The sequence below is a fragment of the Vespa crabro genome, chromosome 8, assembly GCF_910589235.1.
Source record: "Vespa crabro chromosome 8, iyVesCrab1.2, whole genome shotgun sequence".
In the NCBI taxonomy this organism is placed as follows: domain Eukaryota; kingdom Metazoa; phylum Arthropoda; class Insecta; order Hymenoptera; family Vespidae; genus Vespa; species Vespa crabro.
Window position 1 is genome coordinate 7,878,054 of NC_060962.1, and position 22,034 is coordinate 7,900,087.

At 30.6% G+C, this 22,034-nt stretch overlaps 3 protein-coding genes and 1 long non-coding RNA gene across 5 annotated transcripts in view; 2 read left to right on the forward strand and 2 right to left on the reverse strand.

The window, feature by feature from the left end:
- Positions 1 to 1,809: 1,809 nt before the first annotated feature.
- LOC124425926 lies at positions 1,810 to 16,999 on the reverse strand. The gene is made up of 6 exons (XM_046967011.1): positions 16,510 to 16,999; positions 11,085 to 11,193; positions 3,961 to 4,293; positions 2,928 to 3,160; positions 2,473 to 2,817; positions 1,810 to 2,268 (listed from the first exon to the last, which is right to left on the reverse strand). The coding sequence occupies exons 1-6, from the start codon at positions 16,980 to 16,982 to the stop codon at positions 1,971 to 1,973; spliced, it is 1,791 nt and encodes a 596-aa protein (XP_046822967.1). The 5' UTR covers positions 16,983 to 16,999; the 3' UTR covers positions 1,810 to 1,970.
- Positions 7,770 to 16,772, forward strand: LOC124425929. 2 transcript variants are annotated; one of them, XR_006942608.1, is made up of 3 exons: positions 7,770 to 7,897; positions 9,156 to 9,235; positions 16,664 to 16,772. It is a non-coding gene; the product is annotated as an uncharacterized LOC124425929 (long non-coding RNA). The 2 variants fall into 2 exon arrangements; XR_006942609.1 differs by lacking the exons at positions 7,770 to 7,897; positions 9,156 to 9,235 and adding an exon at positions 16,434 to 16,569.
- A 3,379-nt stretch (positions 17,000 to 20,378) lies between the features above and the next one.
- On the forward strand, positions 20,379 to 21,145 carry LOC124425928 (U6 snRNA-associated Sm-like protein LSm5). Its single transcript, XM_046967014.1, has 3 exons — positions 20,379 to 20,566; positions 20,735 to 20,931; positions 21,008 to 21,145. The coding sequence occupies exons 1-3, from the start codon at positions 20,521 to 20,523 to the stop codon at positions 21,038 to 21,040; spliced, it is 276 nt and encodes a 91-aa protein (XP_046822970.1). The 5' UTR covers positions 20,379 to 20,520; the 3' UTR covers positions 21,041 to 21,145.
- Positions 20,933 to 22,034, reverse strand: part of LOC124425927 (serine/threonine-protein kinase mos) — a 2,990-nt gene continuing 1,888 nt past the window's right edge. Inside the window, exons 3-4 of the mRNA XM_046967012.1 lie at positions 21,586 to 21,971; positions 20,933 to 21,487 (exon numbers count right to left, since the gene is read on the reverse strand). Coding sequence (XP_046822968.1) covers positions 21,173 to 21,487; positions 21,586 to 21,971 — 701 coding nt within the window. The 3' untranslated portion in view covers positions 20,933 to 21,172. The remainder of the gene's footprint in view (positions 21,488 to 21,585; positions 21,972 to 22,034) is intronic.

The window sequence follows — 22,034 nt, forward strand, 5'->3', positions numbered from 1 at the left end:
AGGAAAAGCACATTTTTACGCGTTTCTATTTATTTATGTATGTCAGTATGTATGTATGTGTATATGCATATGCACGTACCATTACAAAATTCGAGATACAATTATAACGTCGATATTTATTATTATTATTATTGTTGTTGTTGTTGTTAATGTTGTTATGGTTTTTTTTTATTTTTTTATTTTTTTTTTCATTATCGTTAATTAGAAAATTGAATACTTTAATACTAAGTATTCGAATATATTTGGAATCGATGAATAGAAAAAAAAAAAAAGAAAAAAAAAAATATATATATATATATATATATATAATAAATAAATAAATAAAAAGAAGTAGCTTTTAGTTGTTGTGTTGTCGTCATCGTTGAATCATTACATTAATGTTTCTAATTTCACAATACCATTTGTATATACCTCTCGTCTATATATTATATATATATATATATATTTATATATACATATACATATATATATATATAGCCTAATAAATTCTTTGGCTAATAGTTTTAACAATTCGAATAATAAACGCGTTATATAAACGTAACGACATAAAAATCTTCATAATGGAAACAATAACGTTTTAATTTATTTTCATTAACTCTCCCTTTATTTTTGTTCTTTTCTTTTCTCGTTTCTTTTTTTTTCTTTTTTTTTCCTTTATTTTTTTCTTTTTTTGTTCTCGTCACTTTTCTCTTATAATCGAAATTAGTTTATATCCAATTCAAAGAACGAGTCCTTTTTCAAATTTTCATTTAAATCAAATTTCATATCTTAAATATGATAATTATATAATTACAATGTATCAATATACGTTCATTCAGATATACAATACTTAAATAATTAAGTTCCCGTAGTATTATAATGTAATCGTCAAATTATAATATATTGTTTATCAATCGTTCATTTAAATTTAATCACCTTACGTTATATAAGTACCCTTTTTAATCTGGCAAACGATGAAAAAGCATGAGAAAAAAAATATAATAATTATAATAATAATAATTATAATAATAATAATAATAATAATAATAATAATAATAATAATAATAATAATAATAATAATAAAAATAAAAATGATAACGATAATAAAATGTATTAGGAATGAGTTATAGTATCTCGCAATGGACTATATGATGTCTATAACAACTTCGATATAGATCACATGGATTAACGATTAATAAATATAAATCTAATATTCGGTTTGTGTTTGTTTTGTGTGTATTTTTGTTTTTTTTTGTCATACTACATCATACGATTAAATCACACGAGCAATCCTTGCACATCTATATGTACGTACACATACTTTTTATTCATACATATAACAAATATATAACACGATATAAGTCTAATGCAATTCGATATGCACGCAGTCGGCAGTATTATATTGAATCGACGATTTTTTTGTCTTGCCTCGGAAAAAAAAAAATAAATAGATAAATAAATAAATAAATATATACATACATACACACACACATATATATATATATTTATTTATTTATTCATTTATTTAATATCAAACTTTTATGGAATGATTTGTCCTAATAAATGGAACGTCAAATATTTCGAAATTATTTGATCGGAGGAACCCAAAAAGGACAAAAAAGTAAACAATGATAAAAGGAAAAAAAAAAAGATAGAAAGAAAAGTATTTCACTTATGTTAAAACAAAAAAAAAAAAGAAAGAAAAAACAATAAGAAGAATGAAAAAGAAAAATAATTATTAAGTCTAGAAGAAGAAGAAGAGGAAGAAGAAGAAGAAGAAGAAGAAGAAGAAAGAAAAGCAAAGAAGAAAAAAAAAGGATTTTCTTTTTGTTTTTAATTTATATTAAACGGTAAAAAAAAAAAAAAAAAAAAAAAAATAAAGAAACGAATTATACTTCGAACAATCACATAATAGAAGGAATTTGTTGAAAAGATCTATGGCGATCTTTCCTAACATCATTCTAATCGTCATTTTATCCTTCAATGGTCGTTCACGATGATGATCCTCCACCAGCACCACCATTCGACGTTGTTGCTGACTTTGATTTCAATTTACGTCCGAGCAATTTGCGGAAGGATGATGTCCACTTGGAACGTGTGAATCCTCCTCCTCTTCCTCCACCACCACCACTACCACCTCCTCTTCCCGCCGTACCCTGATCGTCCGGTTCGCTACAGCTGAGGGATTCGCTGATTTTTCTGGTTTTACTGCAGCCGCTGCTACTGCTGGTACTGCTGCAACCATTTTCGAAACACCGTGACCTGCGATCACCGACTTCCGAGGAAAATCTAAAAAGAAAAAAAAAAAAAGTAAAAAAAAATTGTCAGGTAACATTTTAACATCCACTTAGTACGGCATTTAAATGAGAATGAGAATAATATAATAACAATAAAAATTAAAAATTAATAATGATAAGGCGAACGGGGGAGATGCGAATGGGGGACGACGACACGGTGCCGTAATTAATAAATTATTATAATTAATAAATATACCCTGAGTCAGAAGAAAATGCTCTATTTGTAGGTGGTACATTAGAATTAGCCGATGATAATGACATCGCAGCGACTAAGGTACTTGGATATGCCTCATCATCGGAGGCACTGTTACTACTGCTGTTACTGGTAGTACTACTGGTTGTACTATCGCTACTACCATTGGTACTACCACCACCGCTACTGTCAACGCTGGAGTCATCGATGTAAGCAATTTCTCGTTCGGCCAATGGGGAACTTGTCCTTGGTGTACGCGACGATGGACCTGCTGTAGTCGTTGTACTTGGTCGTAACCAAGTACACAAATCTTGTAGGGGCGCTTGAAGGCACTTGAAAAGATTCCCACTGAAATATACAATCGATCAAATTAATTCTAATGTTTCCTTTCAAATAATTCAAAGATTATTATAATAATAATAAGAAGAAGAAGAAAATATTCAAATATTCAAACTTACTCATCTCGATAATCATCTACCTCAGCGAACGTACGTTGGGTATAAAGACAAATGGAACACCTTCTACGACGACGGCAAGATGTGGCATGTAATGTAGCTGCTCGAAGATGTCGTGCAGCGTGCCTAAGCGTTATGGTCTCTCGTGTGAGCGCTGCTACTCCTTCCTCTCGTCTACGTCTTTCTATACCCAATTCGTCTTCACCGATACGCAATTTCTCCTTCAACGTTTCGTTCTATGTATTGAAAAAGACAACATATTTTTATTTAAGATTCTTCTTCACCTAAGATATAACTTTTTATTTGTAATACAATAAAAATAATGAATATATATATATATATATGTATATACACTAACAGAGATAAATATATATATATATATATATATATATATATATATATATATATAGAGAGAGAGAGAGAGAGAGAAGGAGATTATGTCCGTCTAAATTTATCCCTATCTTTCTCTCCCCCATTAAAACGACGTGTTTTCTTCCTAACAGATTTCTCAAAGTAATGATGCTTAATATTTACCTTTCACTTATAATACAAATTAACAGATTTCCCTTAATACTATATACCAATGAAGAAGAAAAGTACAACTACGTTAAAAGTCTGAACATTAGTTAAATTATTTTCATCATCTTTGTCAATACTCTCTCATCGATAGGATACATTTTCTTGCTAAAATATTTTTTTTTTTTTTAAACAAATTCAAAACTTCAAATACAAATTTTTTGTTTACAATAAAAATTAGTTAAATTATCCTTGCTGTTCTATTGAAAAAAAGAATAATCATATTCGTCTCTCAAATCAACTCTTATGTCTATTTCCATGTACGTTTATCCTTTATATATATATATTATATTATAATCCTTTATAATTATAATTGTAATATTTTTAATGATAGAAAATAATTTTTAAATGATAGAAATGCAAATAAAGTAGTAAAGATAATGTTTGAAATATATGATTATTATTTTATCTAGAAAAGTTTTTTTTTTTGGATCCGTCCATGTTGATTGTTCTTTCTTACTTCTTTCTCGAGGGCATCACGTTCAGCTCGAATGACGGTGGCCTGTCTTATGACATCCAGCCGTGCCCTTTCGAGGGATTGCCTAGTCGCTTCGTTTTCTGCAAGCTGAAGTTGCAATCGTCTTAGAGTCGTTTCGCGCTGTTGATCCAAACGATCGCGGGCTACTATATAGCTGTCACGCTCCACCTTCGCACGTTCGACTTCTTCCTCCAATCGAAGACTTCGCTCCAGTTGTAGGAAGAGATCGTCCTCTTTACCTCTTAATTCTGCCTCGCAGCCCTCTAATCTCTTTTCTAAACAACGACGTGCCTCTTCCAGTTTGTCTCTTTCAGCCTGAAATCCAATCATTTATTGTATTGTATTTTATTGTATTTTTTTTTTTATTTTTTTTATTCTTTTTAGGAAGAAATGTTCAATTATACAATAATAAAAATAATAAATACATTCGTATGAAATTTTTTTTTTTTGCCAATTGCACGATTTTTTTTTTTTTTTTTTTTTAACAGGACGAAAATCTTGTTTATACTCATTCTGTTACGAAGAGTAAAAAATATTTTGGGGTTTTTTTTTTTTTTTTTTTTTTTAAGAAAGTCTCGTCCGTCCAAGTCTCGGACAATATGAATATAATATAAATTGACGATGATCCTTTCTCTTAAACTACAAATAATTTAATTTACCCAGTATGATCTCTAAATGCGATTGTTATTAAAGGAACCAATTAATAATTTTTTCCATTTCAATATAAGCGGTTTAATTGAAATATAATAATTAGTAAAAAGAAAGAGATAACATAAAATTTAATGATTAAATTCTTTAGATTTGAATCTTTCCCATTGTAATTAAAAAAAAAAAAAAAAAAAAAAAAAAAAAAAAAAAAAAAAAAAAAAAAAAAAAAAAACAAAGAGATTAGTTTTAAATGAGGAAAAAAAGAAGAAGGAAAAAAAAGAAAAAAAAGAAAAGTATTGTCCTTTCTTTTACTTTTTCAAGTTCAAACGGCGTATTCTAAAAGCATAAAATTGTTAAACGATTCAACGTGTTTCTCTTCATATTGGACATCATGCGAGACAATATGCATTGTTATTCAAAGGATGCATAACTAAAAGTTAATCTTTCATTATGCGAATAACCTTGTTTATCTATAATTGACGGCCAGAAGAGGCCTACGCACGTATCTTTGAGATACTTTACAGTAATCTAGAGAATGGTACAGACGTATTTCCTCTGCTCCCCTCCCTCCCTCTCGCCCTCCTCCGCCACCTCACCCCACCCCAACCCATCCCTCTCCTACTACTCTATCTCACGGGATTGACGCAATCAATGTCTAGCTTTATGCCGTTGTTTGTAGGTCAGCTAGGTGCATGCGCGAGCAGGCTAAGGTCGACGATCCTCTTATTGCAACTAATGCGACTTTTATACCACCACCCCCCTCCACCCTCCCCCCATCCAACAAACATCATAAACTATTAAAAAATATATGATAAATAAGAAAGAAGTAAAAAATAAAAAGGAGCGTTGGGGGTAGAGCGAGGGACGGGGGAGGGGGGGGAAGAGGAAGAAAAAAGAAAAGGAAAAAAAAAACAATGAGGAAAGATCATTCACAAAATTTCAAAATTTATATAAAAAATTTTTACCATTAGACGAGATGTGACCAAGTAAAATTGTTTTTTTTCCTTTTTTTTTTTTTTTTTTTTTCCCCTTAAATCTAAGTAAATATTTTTCTCCTGTGTTAGATCCAAAGGAAACATTATATTAATGAAATTCAATTGTCGAAAAGATAAATAAATAAGGCGGATTCTCGTTAAAATTCTCGCTCGTGAATTTGGTGAAAAAAATGGAGGTTTTGGAAAAAAAAATTTGGTGAAACGACGGAGTAATGATTTTTTAAAAGTTTTCTTACGTATATAGAAAATCTTAACGCGGTGTATGAAAAAAAAAAAAAAAAAAAAAGAGAGAGAGCGAGAGAGAGAGAGAGAGAGAGAAAGAATTGATAAATTCGACATCGATAAAGAATATTTATTATTAGAAGAATTAGTGATGCGATTTTATTGCGAGATCAAATGCATGATCTTTTCTAAATAATATCATCCTGATGAATGAGATATAACATTAGAAACCATACAAAAAAAAGGAAAAAAAAAAGAAAAAAAAAAAAAATCGATAATAAAATTGGAATAACTGAACGACGTGAAGTTCCAGTAAATGGAGAAAAGAGGAAGAAGAAGAACAAAAAAAAAAAAAAAAAGAAGAAGAAGACGAAGAAGAAGACGATGAAGTTAGGAAAGCCAAAGAAAAGAGTTAAAGTGATGGTGCCAAAGGAAGGGACGAAACCAGTCTGGCAAGATGAAAAGTAGATTAAGCCAAGACCTCTCTCTCTCTCTCTCTCTCTCTCTCTCTCTCTCTCTCTCTCTCTCTCTCTCTCTTCTTTATTTCCTTTTCTCGTTCTTTCGTTTTATGTTATAGTCGACTGTAGAATAGAAGCATTTGTATGGCTTACAAACACGCCTCCTTCAACTATATCTGTATGGAGAGAAGGAAAGCACCTCTCTCATCGTAAGTATATATACTCATACGAGTACAAAACGTGACTAGGACACACCAAGAGAGAGAGAGAGAGAGAGAGAGAGAGAGGGTGGGGGGAGGATATAGGAGAGAAAGATATATACGTATAGATAACTAGACTTTCCTTTCGGAATGCATCCGATGTCTGGTTCGATAATAAGTGCATAGGACAACGTACAGGGTGACTCAATTGATCTAAAACACGTATACGTAAGTAAATACACGATGAAACAATTATGATTGTTTTTTTTTTTCTATCATCTAATTTTCTCTAATTTTTTTATAATTATATATTTTTTTATAACTGTATATATATAAAGAGAGAGAGAGAGAGAGAGAGGGATGTACGATTTATTTAAAACTTATTTATAAGTAATAAAGCAAAGATTCATCCTTATAAAATATTCATAAATACGCGAATACATTTTCAAAGTTCACAACAACAACAACAACAACAACAACAACAACAACAACAACAACAACAACAACAATAGTAATAATAATATATGTTATATTTAGGTTGAGTGTCATTCTTCTTATTTAAAAACAAAAAAAAAAAATAAAAAAGAAAAAAAGAAACCAAAAACAATTATACGGGATACTTTGAATAGAAACGTAAAGTATAATGAATCACCCTGTATACCTGTTTAAAAGATACATTAGATATGCACGTTGAACTAGGTTCATCTTTAATTTATCAAACGAGTAGAGTAATAATAATATTAGGAAAATATCCTCAATTTTTCTCCTCCCTCTCCCTCCTACTCTTTGAACCTTTCAAAGAGTACTCTCCCCTTCTCCCTTACTCCTCATTAATCCTCTTCTTTTCTTCTTTAGCAACGCGATCATTTATTCTCGTTTATTTATTCTATCGTTCGTTCGTTCGTTCGTTCGTTCGTTCGTTCGTTCTTCGTACTTGTGCTCCCCTTTTATAGAGCTAAAGAAAGGAATTTCTTCCTGCAAGCTAATGCACCGTGCTAATTGGCAAATTTACGGAGAAACTACTGCAACGGAATGAATGATCGCTTATCCGATCCCAATATGGCTGGAATAAAACGTTTCCCCACTTCTTCCCTCTTTTCATCGTCATCGTCATCCTCCCCACCCCTATCATCTCACTATCCCCCCTCCACCAACCCTTCTCTAAGCCACTTTAATCAGAGACGTCTTAACTTCTCTTTAACTATTTTTCTTTTTGTTTGTTTTTATTTTTTTTCTTCTTCTTCTTCTTCGCTCCCCCTTTCCTCCCCCCCCCATTATCGTTTTTGTTCGTCCCTCTTGACAGATCTTAGAAAACACTTGAAGCAGAAACTCGTCCAAGAAATCATTCGAGACAGCCTATGTAAATAGGCCACTAGGATTATCATAATTATACAGGGTGAGCCAAAATGTGTTTGTACTTTGTGATCTTAAATATCAATTATATATCCTCCTATCTATCTTGCCTTGATTATTTTGGGACTAACTTTTGCAAAATCATTTTGGCCGAACTAAATCATCTAATATTTTGACGATCTAAATAAAAATAAATAATAATAATAATAATAATAATAATAATAATAATAATAATATTAATAATAATAGTTGAAGAAGTGTCGAGAAAAGTGTGCATTGATTTTTTTTTCTTCTTCTTCTTACTTAAATTAACTGGACATTTTTTGGCTCAATCTTTCCTGTGATACGAAATAATAATCAATTTTTATTATTACGTTCTCGTTCATTTTATTTATTTATTCATTCATTTATTTATTTATTTATTTATTTTCTTCTTCTTTCGGTACGTTTATTCCAAAGAACATCGCATTATCTTCCTCTTTATGTTATGTATGCAAATAATGTGCATCTCTCCATTCAGATTGTTACGCTTCGTTTAACTTAACTATATTTACGGAATATATATTAGACATTTTTTTTTTTTGCTTTTTAAATATCGTTGAAATTAATACGAAAATATAATTTGATTCTGTAATTTTTTTTTTTTTCTTTTTTTTTTTCCCCCAACCAAGATATACACACTTAGTAATATTCTATTATTATCATATACGTTCGAGTTTGTATATGTAAATTTGAATTGATTTCTTTTTTTTTTTATCGATCGATCAATTTATCACTAATGACGTAAAACATATATATATATATATATATATATATATATATATATATATATATATATATATATATATTAAAATAGGAATTACGTAAAGCTCGTATGACGCGGCAATTCCATCGAGAAAACACATTTGTTAGTTTTTATTGGCTTATAATTAGACGTGACGCGTTGAACAAAAAAGACATTGGTAGAAATCGATTGTGCCTGTGAATTTTTATCAATTTCATGGATATCAGTATCTACGTATGAAGAGTATATGTTTGTATGTGTGTGTGTGTATACTTTATACGTATGATATATATATACATAGATGAAAAGTATAATACAAGATATCTCAAAAATATTCGACAATATGAAAATTAAATTATATGTATACATTTATAATATATTATTATTATTATTGTTATTATTATTAATATAAAAATTATATATATATATATAAAAAATTTTTCAGATTCATTGTAACATATTTAGGTAATTTTCTGAACACCCTATATTATAGTGAGATCGTCTCTCTTATACACAGGGTGCTTCTCACGGCAACGACCCGACTAGAGGGAATATTGTACGGCTTCATCGGATTTCACCAACCGGTATAGGACTCAGGTTTCAGTTCTTCCTTATCATCTTTTAAATACTTTTACTCAGACCAGATTAAATTTTAACCAACTTTTATATATTAATATACATTTATATATATTTATATATATATATATATTATTAATATAAATAATAATATATATATTTTGAATAAATGCAATACAATATTAAAAATTTTATTTAAAATACGAATTTTTACCTATATATGTCGTATTTACATTGTTTAGATATATCAATAACAAAAATATCGATATTGCATATAAAATATATATAAAAAATATATTTATGTATATATATATATATATATATATATATACAGGTACATTATAATAAATAAATTATTAATGAAGAGAGCGTTAAGGATCTACGTGTAATATATAATGAGATCAAGTTTTGATAGATGCAACATTATCAAAATAATAACATAACGAACGAATTAACGAACTAACAATCTCTTTTTCGTGCGAACGTTGAAAACCATTCCGTCTCGTCGAAATCTTACTTTCACAAGGAACACCGATAATTCCAGGAAGTGAGTCGTTTTATCCGAACCACGGCATTATTATTTTTTTTCTCTAATTTTTTTGTTTGTTTGTTCTTCTTCTTCTTCATCTTTTTCTTCGTCTTCTTCTTCTTCTTCTTCTTCCTCACAGCACTTTCACACGATTGTAAAAGAGAGGAAGCTGTTTCCTGATTTCAAGGATTATAATATATATATATATATATATATATATATATATATATATATATATATTCGCCTATCATCCTCTTATATATACCATTTTTAAAATTACACTATGTATATACTACATTTGCTAAGAATAAATTTTTAATTAAATTAATATCCATATTGATCAATTTTATATATATATATATATATTATTTATTTATTTCATATTAAGTGAATTAATTTCTAAATAAATTTGCATAATAGTTACAAAATATTAACGTAACCAGAATAAGAAAGAGGATGTGACAGAAGTTCATAACGGTTACATTTCCAAATCAATTTACTTTTTTTTTTTTTTTTTTTTTTTAGAACTGCTTAGGCCAGATCTCTTTTCTCAAATGGTAAAAAAAAAAGTTGTTAGGCTATTTTGTAATCTCTTACATAAGTCAGAAAGTAGTTTATAACTTTTACAATTGACAAGACCCTATACAAGTTTACACTGAATTGAATTATATTCATAAATAAATAAAGTCAATAATAATATTACAAAAATTAAAATTGTGTGCGCGTGTGTGTGTGTATAAAGTTATCACATTGTACAAACAATATAATATAATAAATTGGACAAAGCAATAGCAACATAAGGCAGAGAGACACATCGTGATTCCCTCTAAGAAAGAAGAAAACTACTTTCACGGAGAGTTGGCCTTTATCGATTTCAAGAGAGGTAGGTAGAGGTAGTAGTACTCATAAAGAAGAAATAAAAGAAACGATGAGCGCCGACCTAACTTACTTTTGCTTTGGACTAACTGATATCGTATTACAAAGGAGAAACGAAAGTCTCGAAAGTCGTCGTCGTCGTCGTCGTCGTCATCGTCGTCTTGGCTGAGTGAAAATACGTCAAAAGGACACCATATGTTTTGTGTGTGTTTGTATGTAAAAACAAAAAAAAAAAAAAAAAAAAAAAAAAAAAACAAAAAAAAATAAAAAATAAAAAATAAAAAAAAATAAAAAAGACACAAATAATGTATGTATATGCACATATGATCTATGTGGTTACTTTGTGCTTTTTGGGATATTCTATATCATACGGTGGTTTTACAACAGGATGGCTTTTTTCCTTTTTATATTTTATATTTTATATTTTGTATTATCTATTTTTTTTTTTTTTTTTTTTCAACTTACCTTCACCTCGTGGTAACGTTCTTCCAAGTAGTAAGCAGTATCCTTTGCTTCCTCGTATTTTGCGGCTAGGGCGACGTACTTGTCATAATGACGTTTGAAAAGGACAAACCTGAAGGAAGAAAAAGAAAAATAATATAATATAGTAATTCATAATTATATACGTCATCGATAATGAAAAATTCAAATTTCGCGGTTAAAACGTATGTCCGATGGTGATTACAATTGCGACGGAACTTTGAAATTTATTATTATCATTATTATCATTATTATCATTAACCAATCGTAATTTTAATATATACGATAATTATCTACCTAATCGAACATTTATTTTCTAATTAAATTAAATATATATATATACATATATATATATAAAAAAAGGAAAAAAAAAGAAGCTTACATTTTCGAACGATGCATTTTTATTGGCGAAATTGATTCGATTTCTCTCTTGCTTCTTCCGATCGATAAAAAAACTTTTTTTATTTCTAATTTACTCGTCCTTTTTTTTTTTTTTTTTTTTTTTAAGGGCTTATATACACATCATATATCCACACACACATATGCACGCACATATATACATATACGACACACAGTGTGGAATATAAACGTCACGTTTGTAATACTCGCGAGCGAGAGAAAGAGAGAGAGAGAGAGAGAGAGAGAGAGAGAGAGAGAGAGAGAGACAGAGAGAAAAAGAAAGAGATTTGACTTTCGCTTTCACGTCGTGTGTTCCTCTCGGAATTAAAGAACGAAGAACCTTCTTTCTCTTTTGCTCCTTTCTTCTTATTTTCTTTACGTTCGATCGTTTTCTTCCGGCTTCTATTATAAACTCCTTAGAAAACTAATTCGCTCGTTGCGTACGTACACCAACAAACGACTGCCGTTCGGAACACGAATGTCTTCTTCTCCTCTCTTTTTTCTTTTTTTTTTCTCTCACCATCTATCTCTCTCTCTCTTTCTCTGTGTAGTCGTCACGATCGTGATTTCAAGTAAGACAACGCGTAACGTAGTAGTAGTAATAATACTTAGAGTGGTTTGCATTTACTCGACTACATATTTACAATAGGTGTATACGTAGTACATACGTACGTATATACGAAAGTCACCTTCCAATGAGGAATACAATATCATTTATCGAGGCTATTTGTAATCGATAGTAATACCTCTCTCTCTCTTTCTCTCTCTCATTCTGATGTAATCTTACGCGATCTACAAAACTAATCTATATAAATATATTTCCTATATATATGTATGGTTCTCTTCTGTTCTGTTTTTTTTTTTCTTTCACTTTTTGCCTTTTCTTTTTTTTCTCTCTCTCTCTCTCTCTTTCTCTTATAGATCGTACTTCAATAGAATTTATTCGAATTTCACGTCATTAGATTTTATTTTTTATTTATCAGATTTTAACTTACTCGAGATATATATTATATCTTCTGGAATTAAATTAAATTTTATATATATATATATATATATATATATATATATATATATATATATAAGGTTGGAAACTATGAAACGGGAGTTGAATGAAAATAAATACTAAACAAAAACGCCCGTTTCATAGTTTCTAACCTAATATATTCTTTTTCAAGTTCAAAAAGAAAAAGAAAAAGGATAAAAAGTCTGTCCTCTCTGGCAAATTAATTTTTTATAGAATATTGAAAAAAAAGAAGACAAAAAAATATTTTTTATCTGTCCTTTTTTATCTGTCCAACGATAAAATATTTTTAAATTTCCCGCCTCAGAGTTTTCGGTTTTTTTTTTTTTTTTTTTTTTACAGATTAAAAAACGAAAAGAGAAAAAAGAAGAATCAAGAAAAATATTCAAAGGAGAGAATATATATTATATAAACATACGTGCATACACATACATACATACATACATATATATATATATGACGCATAAATTAAGACTTTATCGTACAAAAAAAAAAAAGAAAAAAAAAAAAGAAAAACAAACAAACAAAGAGAAAGATTTCGGCGAATTCGAGATTACTTTAGAGACGTCGTCTATTTATTTTTCTACAAAGCGAAGAGAAGAACTAATGACGACATGAAAGTAACCGAAAATCTTTTTGTCATTCGATCTTTAAGGACCCCGAACTATCGATAACAAAGTAACTATCTACCTCTAACACTTCACTTGAAAGAAGGACCCATAAATAGAAAGGAACGCAGCTGTCCATTCCTTTGGTATGAAAGAATCACGAGAGTGAGTGAGAGAGAGAGAGAGATAGAGAGAGAGAGAGAGAAACAATTATGTACATATATATGCGTAGCACGTAACACACAACAAAAGGAGAACTATGCCCAGTCGTTCGAATAAAAAGAGTACCGTGAAAACAAACAAAAAGAAGAAAAGAAACTGTTTACTCGACTTTTTGACGGCACGTGCAAGTCCTCCTTTTTTCTTTTTACCTTTATTATCCTCAGATAAACGATTCTAAATCGATCGAACGATCGATCGATCGTTCGATCGTTCGTCCTTGAGCGATAAAATGACGACGACGACACTAAAGCGAATGTCGGCTAATTCAAAGGAATTTTCTAAGTTCACGGTTTTCTAAACACGTGTGGGGATAATTTCACGAGCGCACACATGCCATGTGCTCATATATGTAACTTAACTATTTTAAGCTCTGAATATCATAAAAATTCTTGCAGTCGTGTGCAATATTTATTTTCGAATCGTCTGGTCTTCTTGGCAATTTTTCTTATCGTTTTTTTCTTTCTTTCTTTCCCTCTCTCGATCTCTTTAATTTTTTCTTTTTCTTTTCTTCTTTTTTTTCTTTTCTTCTTTTCTTTGTAAACCCGACAGAAATAATTTTTACAATTTTCGCAATTACTTTCCCGTTGAATTTTTTTTTCCCTTCCTTTTCTTTTTTTTTGTAAACTCGACAAAAATAACTTTTACAATTTTCGCAATTACTTTCTCGTTGAATTTCTTTTTCCTTCCTTTTCTTTTCTTTTTTCTTTTTCTTTCTTTCTTTTTTTTTTTTTTTTTTTTTTTGTAAACTCGACAGAAATGATTTTTTACAATTTTCGCAATTACTTTCCCGTTGAATATTTGTTTTTCCTTCCATTTTCTTTTTAGAACAGATCAACATTTTCTATTTCGTATTTTGTATTAAATAAAATGAAGTTCACAGGAGATTTTTAGTTTTACATAAGATACATAAATCTTTAATAAATAAATAAATAAAAAAAAAAAAAAAAAAAAATATCTTTCTAAGAATATTTTCGAATGGACCAAGAATTATTTCTATCGGGTATTTATTTATACTCCTTAATTATTAGCAATGCTTTTAGTTTCATAGTAAAAAAAAAAAAAAAAAAAAAAAAAAAAAAACCCCTATTTTTATCATGGTTGTAATTAATTGCAAATAAAAGAATTATCGTTCAATCGGAGAAAAAAATTTTCAAGTACTATCTAATCCTTATTATATTTCTGATATTTTATATATATTTCGTTTTCTCACTTTTTTCCCATAAAAAGAAAGAAAATCGATTGAATTTGCGCGCCCTCGCGCGTGCGCTCTTTGCTCCACGCTGACCGACATAATCTATATAAACGAACAAACGATTACGTAGGACGGTCATGCACGAAACAACATTGTTCCTCGTTGTGTTGTGATTCTTTGAACGAATAGAGAATGTAACGTACAAAAGGAGTCTCCTTTTGAATGATATGTATCAATTATTATCATCGGCTAACTCTCGAGGAAATACGTGTGTGTCTTTATACACAGCAGGGATAATAATGGGCACGTCCTTTTCTAACGATTGTCATATACTATCTATTTCCGCGTCGAAATAATTTCTATTAGGGAGTTCCTCAATGAATAATAATAATAATAATAATAATAATAATAATAATAATAATAATAATAATAATAATAATAATGATGATGACGATGACAACGATAAAGAAAAAAAGAGGAAGATGGGGGAGGAATAAAAAAAATCCAATTACATAAAATACAGAGCAAAACAAAAGTTCTTAGAATGATTTTAGGATCAATTACTTTTCTTTTCTTTTCTTTTTTCTTTCTTTTCGAACACCTCTTTGAACACTTTCAACTAAATTTTTCTCTTCGGATTGTAAAACTACGAGTTCAAATTAAAAATTAATAGAAAGAGAGAGAGAGAGAGAGAGAGAGAGAGAGAGAGAGAGAGAGAGGGTGGAAGAAAGAAAGAAAGAGAGAAAAAAAACTAACCTAAAATTTTCTAAACGTATATTAAAAAAGTTATGACTTCATAATTCCTATGAAATGTTTCGAATTTAGATTTTTCTTTTTCTTACGAAATGTGATCGATGAGAGATTCAAAAAGGGGAACTGTGTAAAATAAATTAATTAAAAAAGAAAGTACGTACGTATGTGTATAGATATAGATAGATAGATAGAGAGAGAGAGAGGGAAAGAGAAAGAGAAAAAAGCGCGCGAATTTTGAACGGCAAATGCTTAAAAGGAAAAAAACGACTATTAAAACTATTCTCGTCTAAAAATAAGAGACACACAGGCGGAGTCGTAGTCGTCGTCGTCGTCGTCGTCGTCGTCGTCGTCGTCGTCGAGCACTCTTGGAAATGTTAAACGACTTCCGAGAGCTTTATTCTATCTCCATGGCAAGGGGATATAAAGAAGAAATGTAAGGAAGTATGCAAAGAAGAAGAAGAAAAAAAAAGAAAAGAAAAGAAAAAAAAAAAAATAAATGAAATTCCATTTGAGATAGAAATTTATTAAAGTATTTTCTTTCTTTCTTTCTTTCTTTTTCGTTTTTTTTTCTTGCTTGAAAGAGAAAAAAAAAATATACAATTGATAATGATCGATAAAATCATCGAACCGAACCGTCAAAGTCGAAAGATCAAAAAAATATCGATCTCTTTTTTTATACATTATCTTACCTATAACTTTGAACGAACGTACAAAACGAACGAACAAAAATATTTTTGAATTATGTACATACATACGTATTACGTTTCAATATTAAACTCTCTCTCTCTCTCTCTCTCTCTCTCTCTCTCTCTCTCTCTCTCTCTCTCTCTCTCTTTTTCACATACACATATGTGTAGAGTAAATTAATTCAATGATAGTGTAATTTAATGATACGTACTTTAATCCACGTGTATAAAAAGGAAAGATCGAATAGGTTAAATCGTCTTTAAGATGATAGATCGAAAATCTAACATAGATACATTCATACATAGATTAAACAAGATCTTTTTTACTGACTTATATCGATCGATATATAACATTGAAATTATTAAATACATCACGTCATCATATCGTCTTGTTTTCTCATCTCATCAGATATATATATATATATATGCGATATAGTCGAGATCACGTAGGTAAAAAAATTTCTCTCTCTCCCACACACACACACACACACATACATTATCTCTGAATTTGTATCTATCATTAACTTACCTATAAAGATCATTCTCCGTGACGATATCGCGAATAGAATCTTCAGGATCGATGCGATCGGTAAGAAGACCAGGAGGCGTACCAACAAATTTCGTAGCAAATAAATTGGTGGTCGTCGTTGATCTATTGTCATTGTTTTTATTATGTGTCTTAGTGGATGACGATGACGATGGCGATGACGATGTATTTGAGGAGGATGGTGGTAACCTTCTAGTGGTATCGGCAATGGCGGCTGCGGCAGCTGCGGCCGCGGCCGCGGCAACTACAACACGATGACGATGACGATCGGTTGATTCGTGTAATGCACTGGCAGCTATCAAATCGTCCTCGGAAGCGGTGCTAGGTAATAAACCGATGGTTGGACTCGTCGATCTTGAATTTGGTATAGCACCAAGGAGATCCTCGCTTTTGGAATGTCTCATCTCTGGTACAACACCGTAAGAAACACCACCACCGGTACTAGTTTTCGCCATGGTATTCTTTCTCTTCCTCCTCCTCCACCACCTCTTCTTCTTCTTTCTTCCGCTTCCGGTAAAGTGTCTCTTCCTCCTCCTCCTTCTCCTTCTTTTCCTCCTTCTTTTATTCCTCCTGCTCCTGGTGCTATTATTTCATTTAATTCACCTTCACTACCTTCTTCACAATTAATACTAACACTAATATTATCACTACCACCAGCAATAGCAGCACAACAGCAACTATTATTATTATTATTATTACTACTACTGCAACTACTATTATCACCACTAGCAACAACACCTTTTTCTTCTTTTTCTTCCTCTCCTTCTGCTTCTGTTTCTGCTTCTGCCTCTTCTGTTCCTCTTTTTTCTCTTTCTCTTCCTTTTTTTCCTCCTCCTCCTCCTCCTCCACCACCACCTCCTCCTCCTCCTCTGGCACGACGATTCGTCGACGTTCTTGGGTAATTCCGATATCCTATCCACGACGATGCTCCCATCCGGACTTCTCTGAACACGTGTATATACTACCCTACTATTTATTGTCAACTATTCCCTCTTATACTTATGGGAACTTTCTCTATTTCTTCCCCCTCTCTCTTTCTCTTTCTCTCTCTTTCTCTCTCTTTTATTTTTCCGAAATCTTTCCGAATGACCACCCTTTGTTTATTGTCTTTCAAAAAAGGTAAAACGAGACAAAGAAAAAGAGAGAGAGAGAGAGAGGGAGAGAGAGAGTGAGGGAGAGAGAAGAAAGTATAATAAATATATAAAAATAGAAAAGAAAATAAAATAAATGTATATATACCCAGGTTCTTAAACTCTAAATATATTTTCTTACTATCAGTTATATGGATGTCATTAAAAAGGTAATAAATTATGGATACCTGGATTTATAATCCTCTTAATATATTCAGGTAGAAAATGTCCTGGGATTTTTCCTTTTTTTATTATATATATATATATATATATTCTTTTCCTTTCTCTCTCTCTCTCTCCCTCCCTACCTCTCTCTCTCTCTCTCTCTCTCTCTCTCTCTTTATCACTGTCTCCGTTCCTCTTTCGTATTACAGTTGAGTGGTAACAACACAGGTAACGGGCACGAAAATGTCCGTTACCTTTTCGACGAGAGAAGCATTAGGAGATCCTCCTCATTTAAAGAAAATCACGTAGGCAATCGTACACCTTTCTCGTTCGTTCCTTCCTTTCTTTTTTCTTTTTCTTTATTTCTTTCTTTCTTCCTCTTCTTTCTTCTTCTTCTCCGTTTCTCTTTCTCTTTCCCTTTTTACTTGTCGTTCGTGTCTTTCTCTTTGGATCACGACGAGATTGGAATTTGATTACTTTTATTCCAAATTTATATATATAAATATATATACATATATATATATATATGTATATATATATATATATATATATATATATATATATATTTCTAACAAGTTTTCACACGCTCACATAACACACGCAGGACGATGCACAATTTTGTAATGTATTTCGACGTATCGATGTATCGGCGTATTTTTTGTTCGTATACGTCGTAGAAAATTTTATTAAGAAATTAAATAACAAGAACACTGACGACGACGACGACAATAACGACGACGACGACGACGACGACGAAGAGAAGGATGACGGCCGAATTTCCGCCATCTTTCATCCAAACTCCTCGTAGCAGCAGCAGCAGCAGCAGTAACACAGAAGTACACCTATGTAGATACCTTTCCTCTGTTTAGTCGTATCCCTCTGTTATTTGCGTGTGTGTGTGTATATATATATATATATATATAATATAATATATATATGTGCGTGCGCGCGCCTACGCGCGTCCTCTTTTAAAAATTTCCTCAATTCCAGGAAGGTATAATGCTATTTAGATTTTACATGAAAAAAGATTTATTCAGATATTTTTATATTTATTTATTTATTTATTTATTTATTAATTTCTTTGTTCCTTTTTATTTCTCTTTATGGAGTTTCGTAACGCTTTTACTTTACCTTTTATTTTCTTCTTCTCGCACGTTTGATCTTTTCTTTGAGAGTTTGTACGTTTTTTTTTATTTATTATTTTTTTTTTTTTTTTTTTCGTGATTAAAATTATTTTCTTCGTAGATAAGAAATTGTAACGATCGGTGAATTAATCTGCCTCCATAACGAATGATACGAAGCAAACTCTGGTTCTTTCGCAACTTTGCGAAAAAATCAAAATGATATGGAAAAAATGTGTATGCGTATATATAAATATATATATATATATGTGTATGTATATATATATATATATATATGTATATAATTTATTTATAAAACATGTCTATAAACGATTTCATGTTTCTTTCTGATTGATTTTTTCGTCGAGACATCTTATTTGATTTCGAAATTGATTCGAAATTATATCAAGAGCCTTTTAATATGGTGACGCGTAGTCGAGACCTGAGAATCTCTCGTTATGTTTTTATTAAAACGATAGAGAAATCAATAGATATTTTGATCATAATTTATATCTTTTCTTTTGTTTATTTATTTATTTATTTATTATTCCTTTTTTTTTTTTTTTTAACAATTTACTCGTCGTTAATTCTCATTAGAGTTTTTTTTTTTTTTTTTTTTGGTTTAATCGTATTCGAATACGCGCTATCCTCGATGCGTTAGGTTAGGTATGACGATGAAAGCAATTTAGAAATATTTCGAATACGTTGATTAATCTTTGTGAGACCGCATACGTAATATTAAGATAACGAGATGATCGTATTTCGAAATTTTAAGGGGAAAGTCGAAGGTCGTTATCACTCAAACGTGTCGTCCTCGTCGTCGTCGTCGTTGCTGCCGCTGCCGCGCATCACCGACTACCGATCGGACGATAAAGATTTAATTTTTGATTTAACATAAACTTAAACGAGCACGTTTTTACCACCTTAAAAATATTGTCTCTTATGATATTGTAATATTAAGATAATTTCAATGTCCACTTAATTTCGTGATAACGCGCACACCAAGTACGACGACGGTCTTAATCCTACTGTAGCGTGTGATTTTCTGTCATTGACCAAAAGACCGCCTTTGTTTCTTTAACTCTAGTGGCGCCATCTAAGAGAACGCGAAATATTCGATTATCATTCGATTATCATTGGCCGTTCGATTGAGCGCAATGTTTTTATGAACTTTGATAAAATCTCAAATAAATATTTTCTTGTTAACGAATGAATATCTACAATGACGCAAAAATATATTTTCGTATCTAATTTTGAGATTGGATTTAAAGTATTTTTACATATGAAATTGTTTGAATTCTTTCGATCTTCTTCACGGGATTTTTCTAAAAATGATATTCGTCATTTACACGAGAGATGGCGTAAATGAGATAACGTCGATAATGTAGTTTCTTAAGAAATAAACTTTACGATAGAACATTGAATTTCTTCGGACGAATTTGGTAACACTGAATTGTTGTACGCTAAAAGCGCGGTCTAGCAGTACGTAAATATATTTTGAGGTAAAAGTATTATTTTTAAATTGTGATTTCTCTTTCTATCTTTCTCTCTATCTCTCGATTAAGTTATTATAAATAATGACCAGTTCGGTTAGTACAAATCCTTCTACCTTATTACCTTTAGGTAAGTGACATAATAATTTTGATGTAATATTTTTGAGGTTATATACACACACACACATATATATATATATATATATATATATATATATATATATATGTACGTATCGTATGTAGATCCATTGGCTTTGTTATTTATACTTTTTAAAAATAATTCATACGAAATTCACAGAATTGGTCGATAAATGTATTGGATCGCGAATACATATTATAATGAAAAACGATAAAGAGATCGTTGGTACTTTGTTAGGATTCGATGATTTTGTAAATATGTTATTGGAGGATGTGACGGAGAGCGAAGCAACTCCTGAAGGTCGACGAGTTACAAAATTAGATCAAATTCTTTTAAACGGTAGCAATATCACCATGGTTCGTATATAATAAAAAATAATTATTTATGTATTGATATAACCGTACAATTTAACAATTGATTTTCTTTTTACAGCTTGTGCCTGGTGGAGAGATGCCAGATACATAAAATCACGTTTCTCTTTTCACATATTTGATATATATATATATTATATGTAAACACGACATTTATTTAATAATGTATAATAATAAGCGACGCGTATACTAACAAGTATAGAACATTATTTGATTTAAATAAAACCTATTTATTCATTAGGATATCTAGCATGTAGATCACTTTACTTGTTATTGGTCGAGCTGTAATTTTTTGAGACCACATCTCTCTATATATTGACTTGTATCGTCCTTGAAATTCATCGTTGAGATCTTCATCATAAGGTCTCTTTCCTTTTACAGATAAATAGATAATAGTATGCACGTGGAATCCTTCAAAGGGTATTTTCCTAGAAAGGATTTGCCAGGCTAAAACGCCTAAAGAATAAATATCTGCAGCAGGACTGGGAATTATTCCGCATAAAACTTCTGGTGCCGCATAACCTGGTGTACTTGTCATTATCTTTAAAAAGAATGATAAATGCTTTTTGTATTAATAGAAAAATTAATAGCGTAGACATTTCTTTTTTTTTTCTCTCTTTTTTTTTTTTTTTTACCTACATTAGATGCCTGTTCGGCATGTACTTTATTTATTAAGACAGAACTCCCAAAGTCTGTAAGTTTAGGCTGACCACAATTTCCAATTAAAATATTTTTTGGCTTCACATCCGCATGAACCACACCCGCATTATGACAGAATTGAAGAGCACAAGCTATATCCCTCCAAATACGAATACGTTCTCTTCTGTCTAAAGCTTTTTTTTCCAATTGATCTTGCAACGTAATACCACATAATTCCATTGTTATCAATGATAAAGCAGCACCTTCTTCTATGGTTAAAATATTAACAATATTGGTATGCCTCAATAAATAAGCATGCTTCTCCGAATTGATAGTATTATCGTTATCCTTTGATTTCTTCAATATTTTTGCTGCTACTTGATTTCCTACATTATAAATAAAATGATTGATTTCAATTCTATGATAATATAATCAATAATAAAGCAATT

What these genes read in the sequence shown, in the direction of transcription:
- LOC124425928 (XM_046967014.1), top strand. Translation starts at nt 20,521, where the DNA reads ATGACCAGTTCGGTTAGTACAAATCCTTCTACCTTATTACCTTTAG. An exon ending in TTCTACCTTATTACCTTTAG is followed by an intron (nt 20,567 to 20,734) that starts GTAAGTGACATA and finishes CGAAATTCACAG; the next exon opens with AATTGGTCGATAAATGTATT. An exon ending in ACGGTAGCAATATCACCATG is followed by an intron (nt 20,932 to 21,007) that starts GTTCGTATATAA and finishes TTCTTTTTACAG; the next exon opens with CTTGTGCCTGGTGGAGAGAT.
- LOC124425926 (XM_046967011.1), bottom strand. Translation starts at nt 16,982, where the DNA reads ATGGCGAAAACTAGTACCGGTGGTGGTGTTTCTTACGGTGTTGTACCA. An exon ending in ACGGAGAATGATCTTTATAG is followed by an intron (nt 11,194 to 16,509) that starts GTAAGTTAATGA and finishes TTCTTCCTTCAG; the next exon opens with GTTTGTCCTTTTCAAACGTC. An exon ending in GTGATGCCCTCGAGAAAGAA is followed by an intron (nt 3,161 to 3,960) that starts GTAAGAAAGAAC and finishes TTCAATACATAG; the next exon opens with AACGAAACGTTGAAGGAGAA.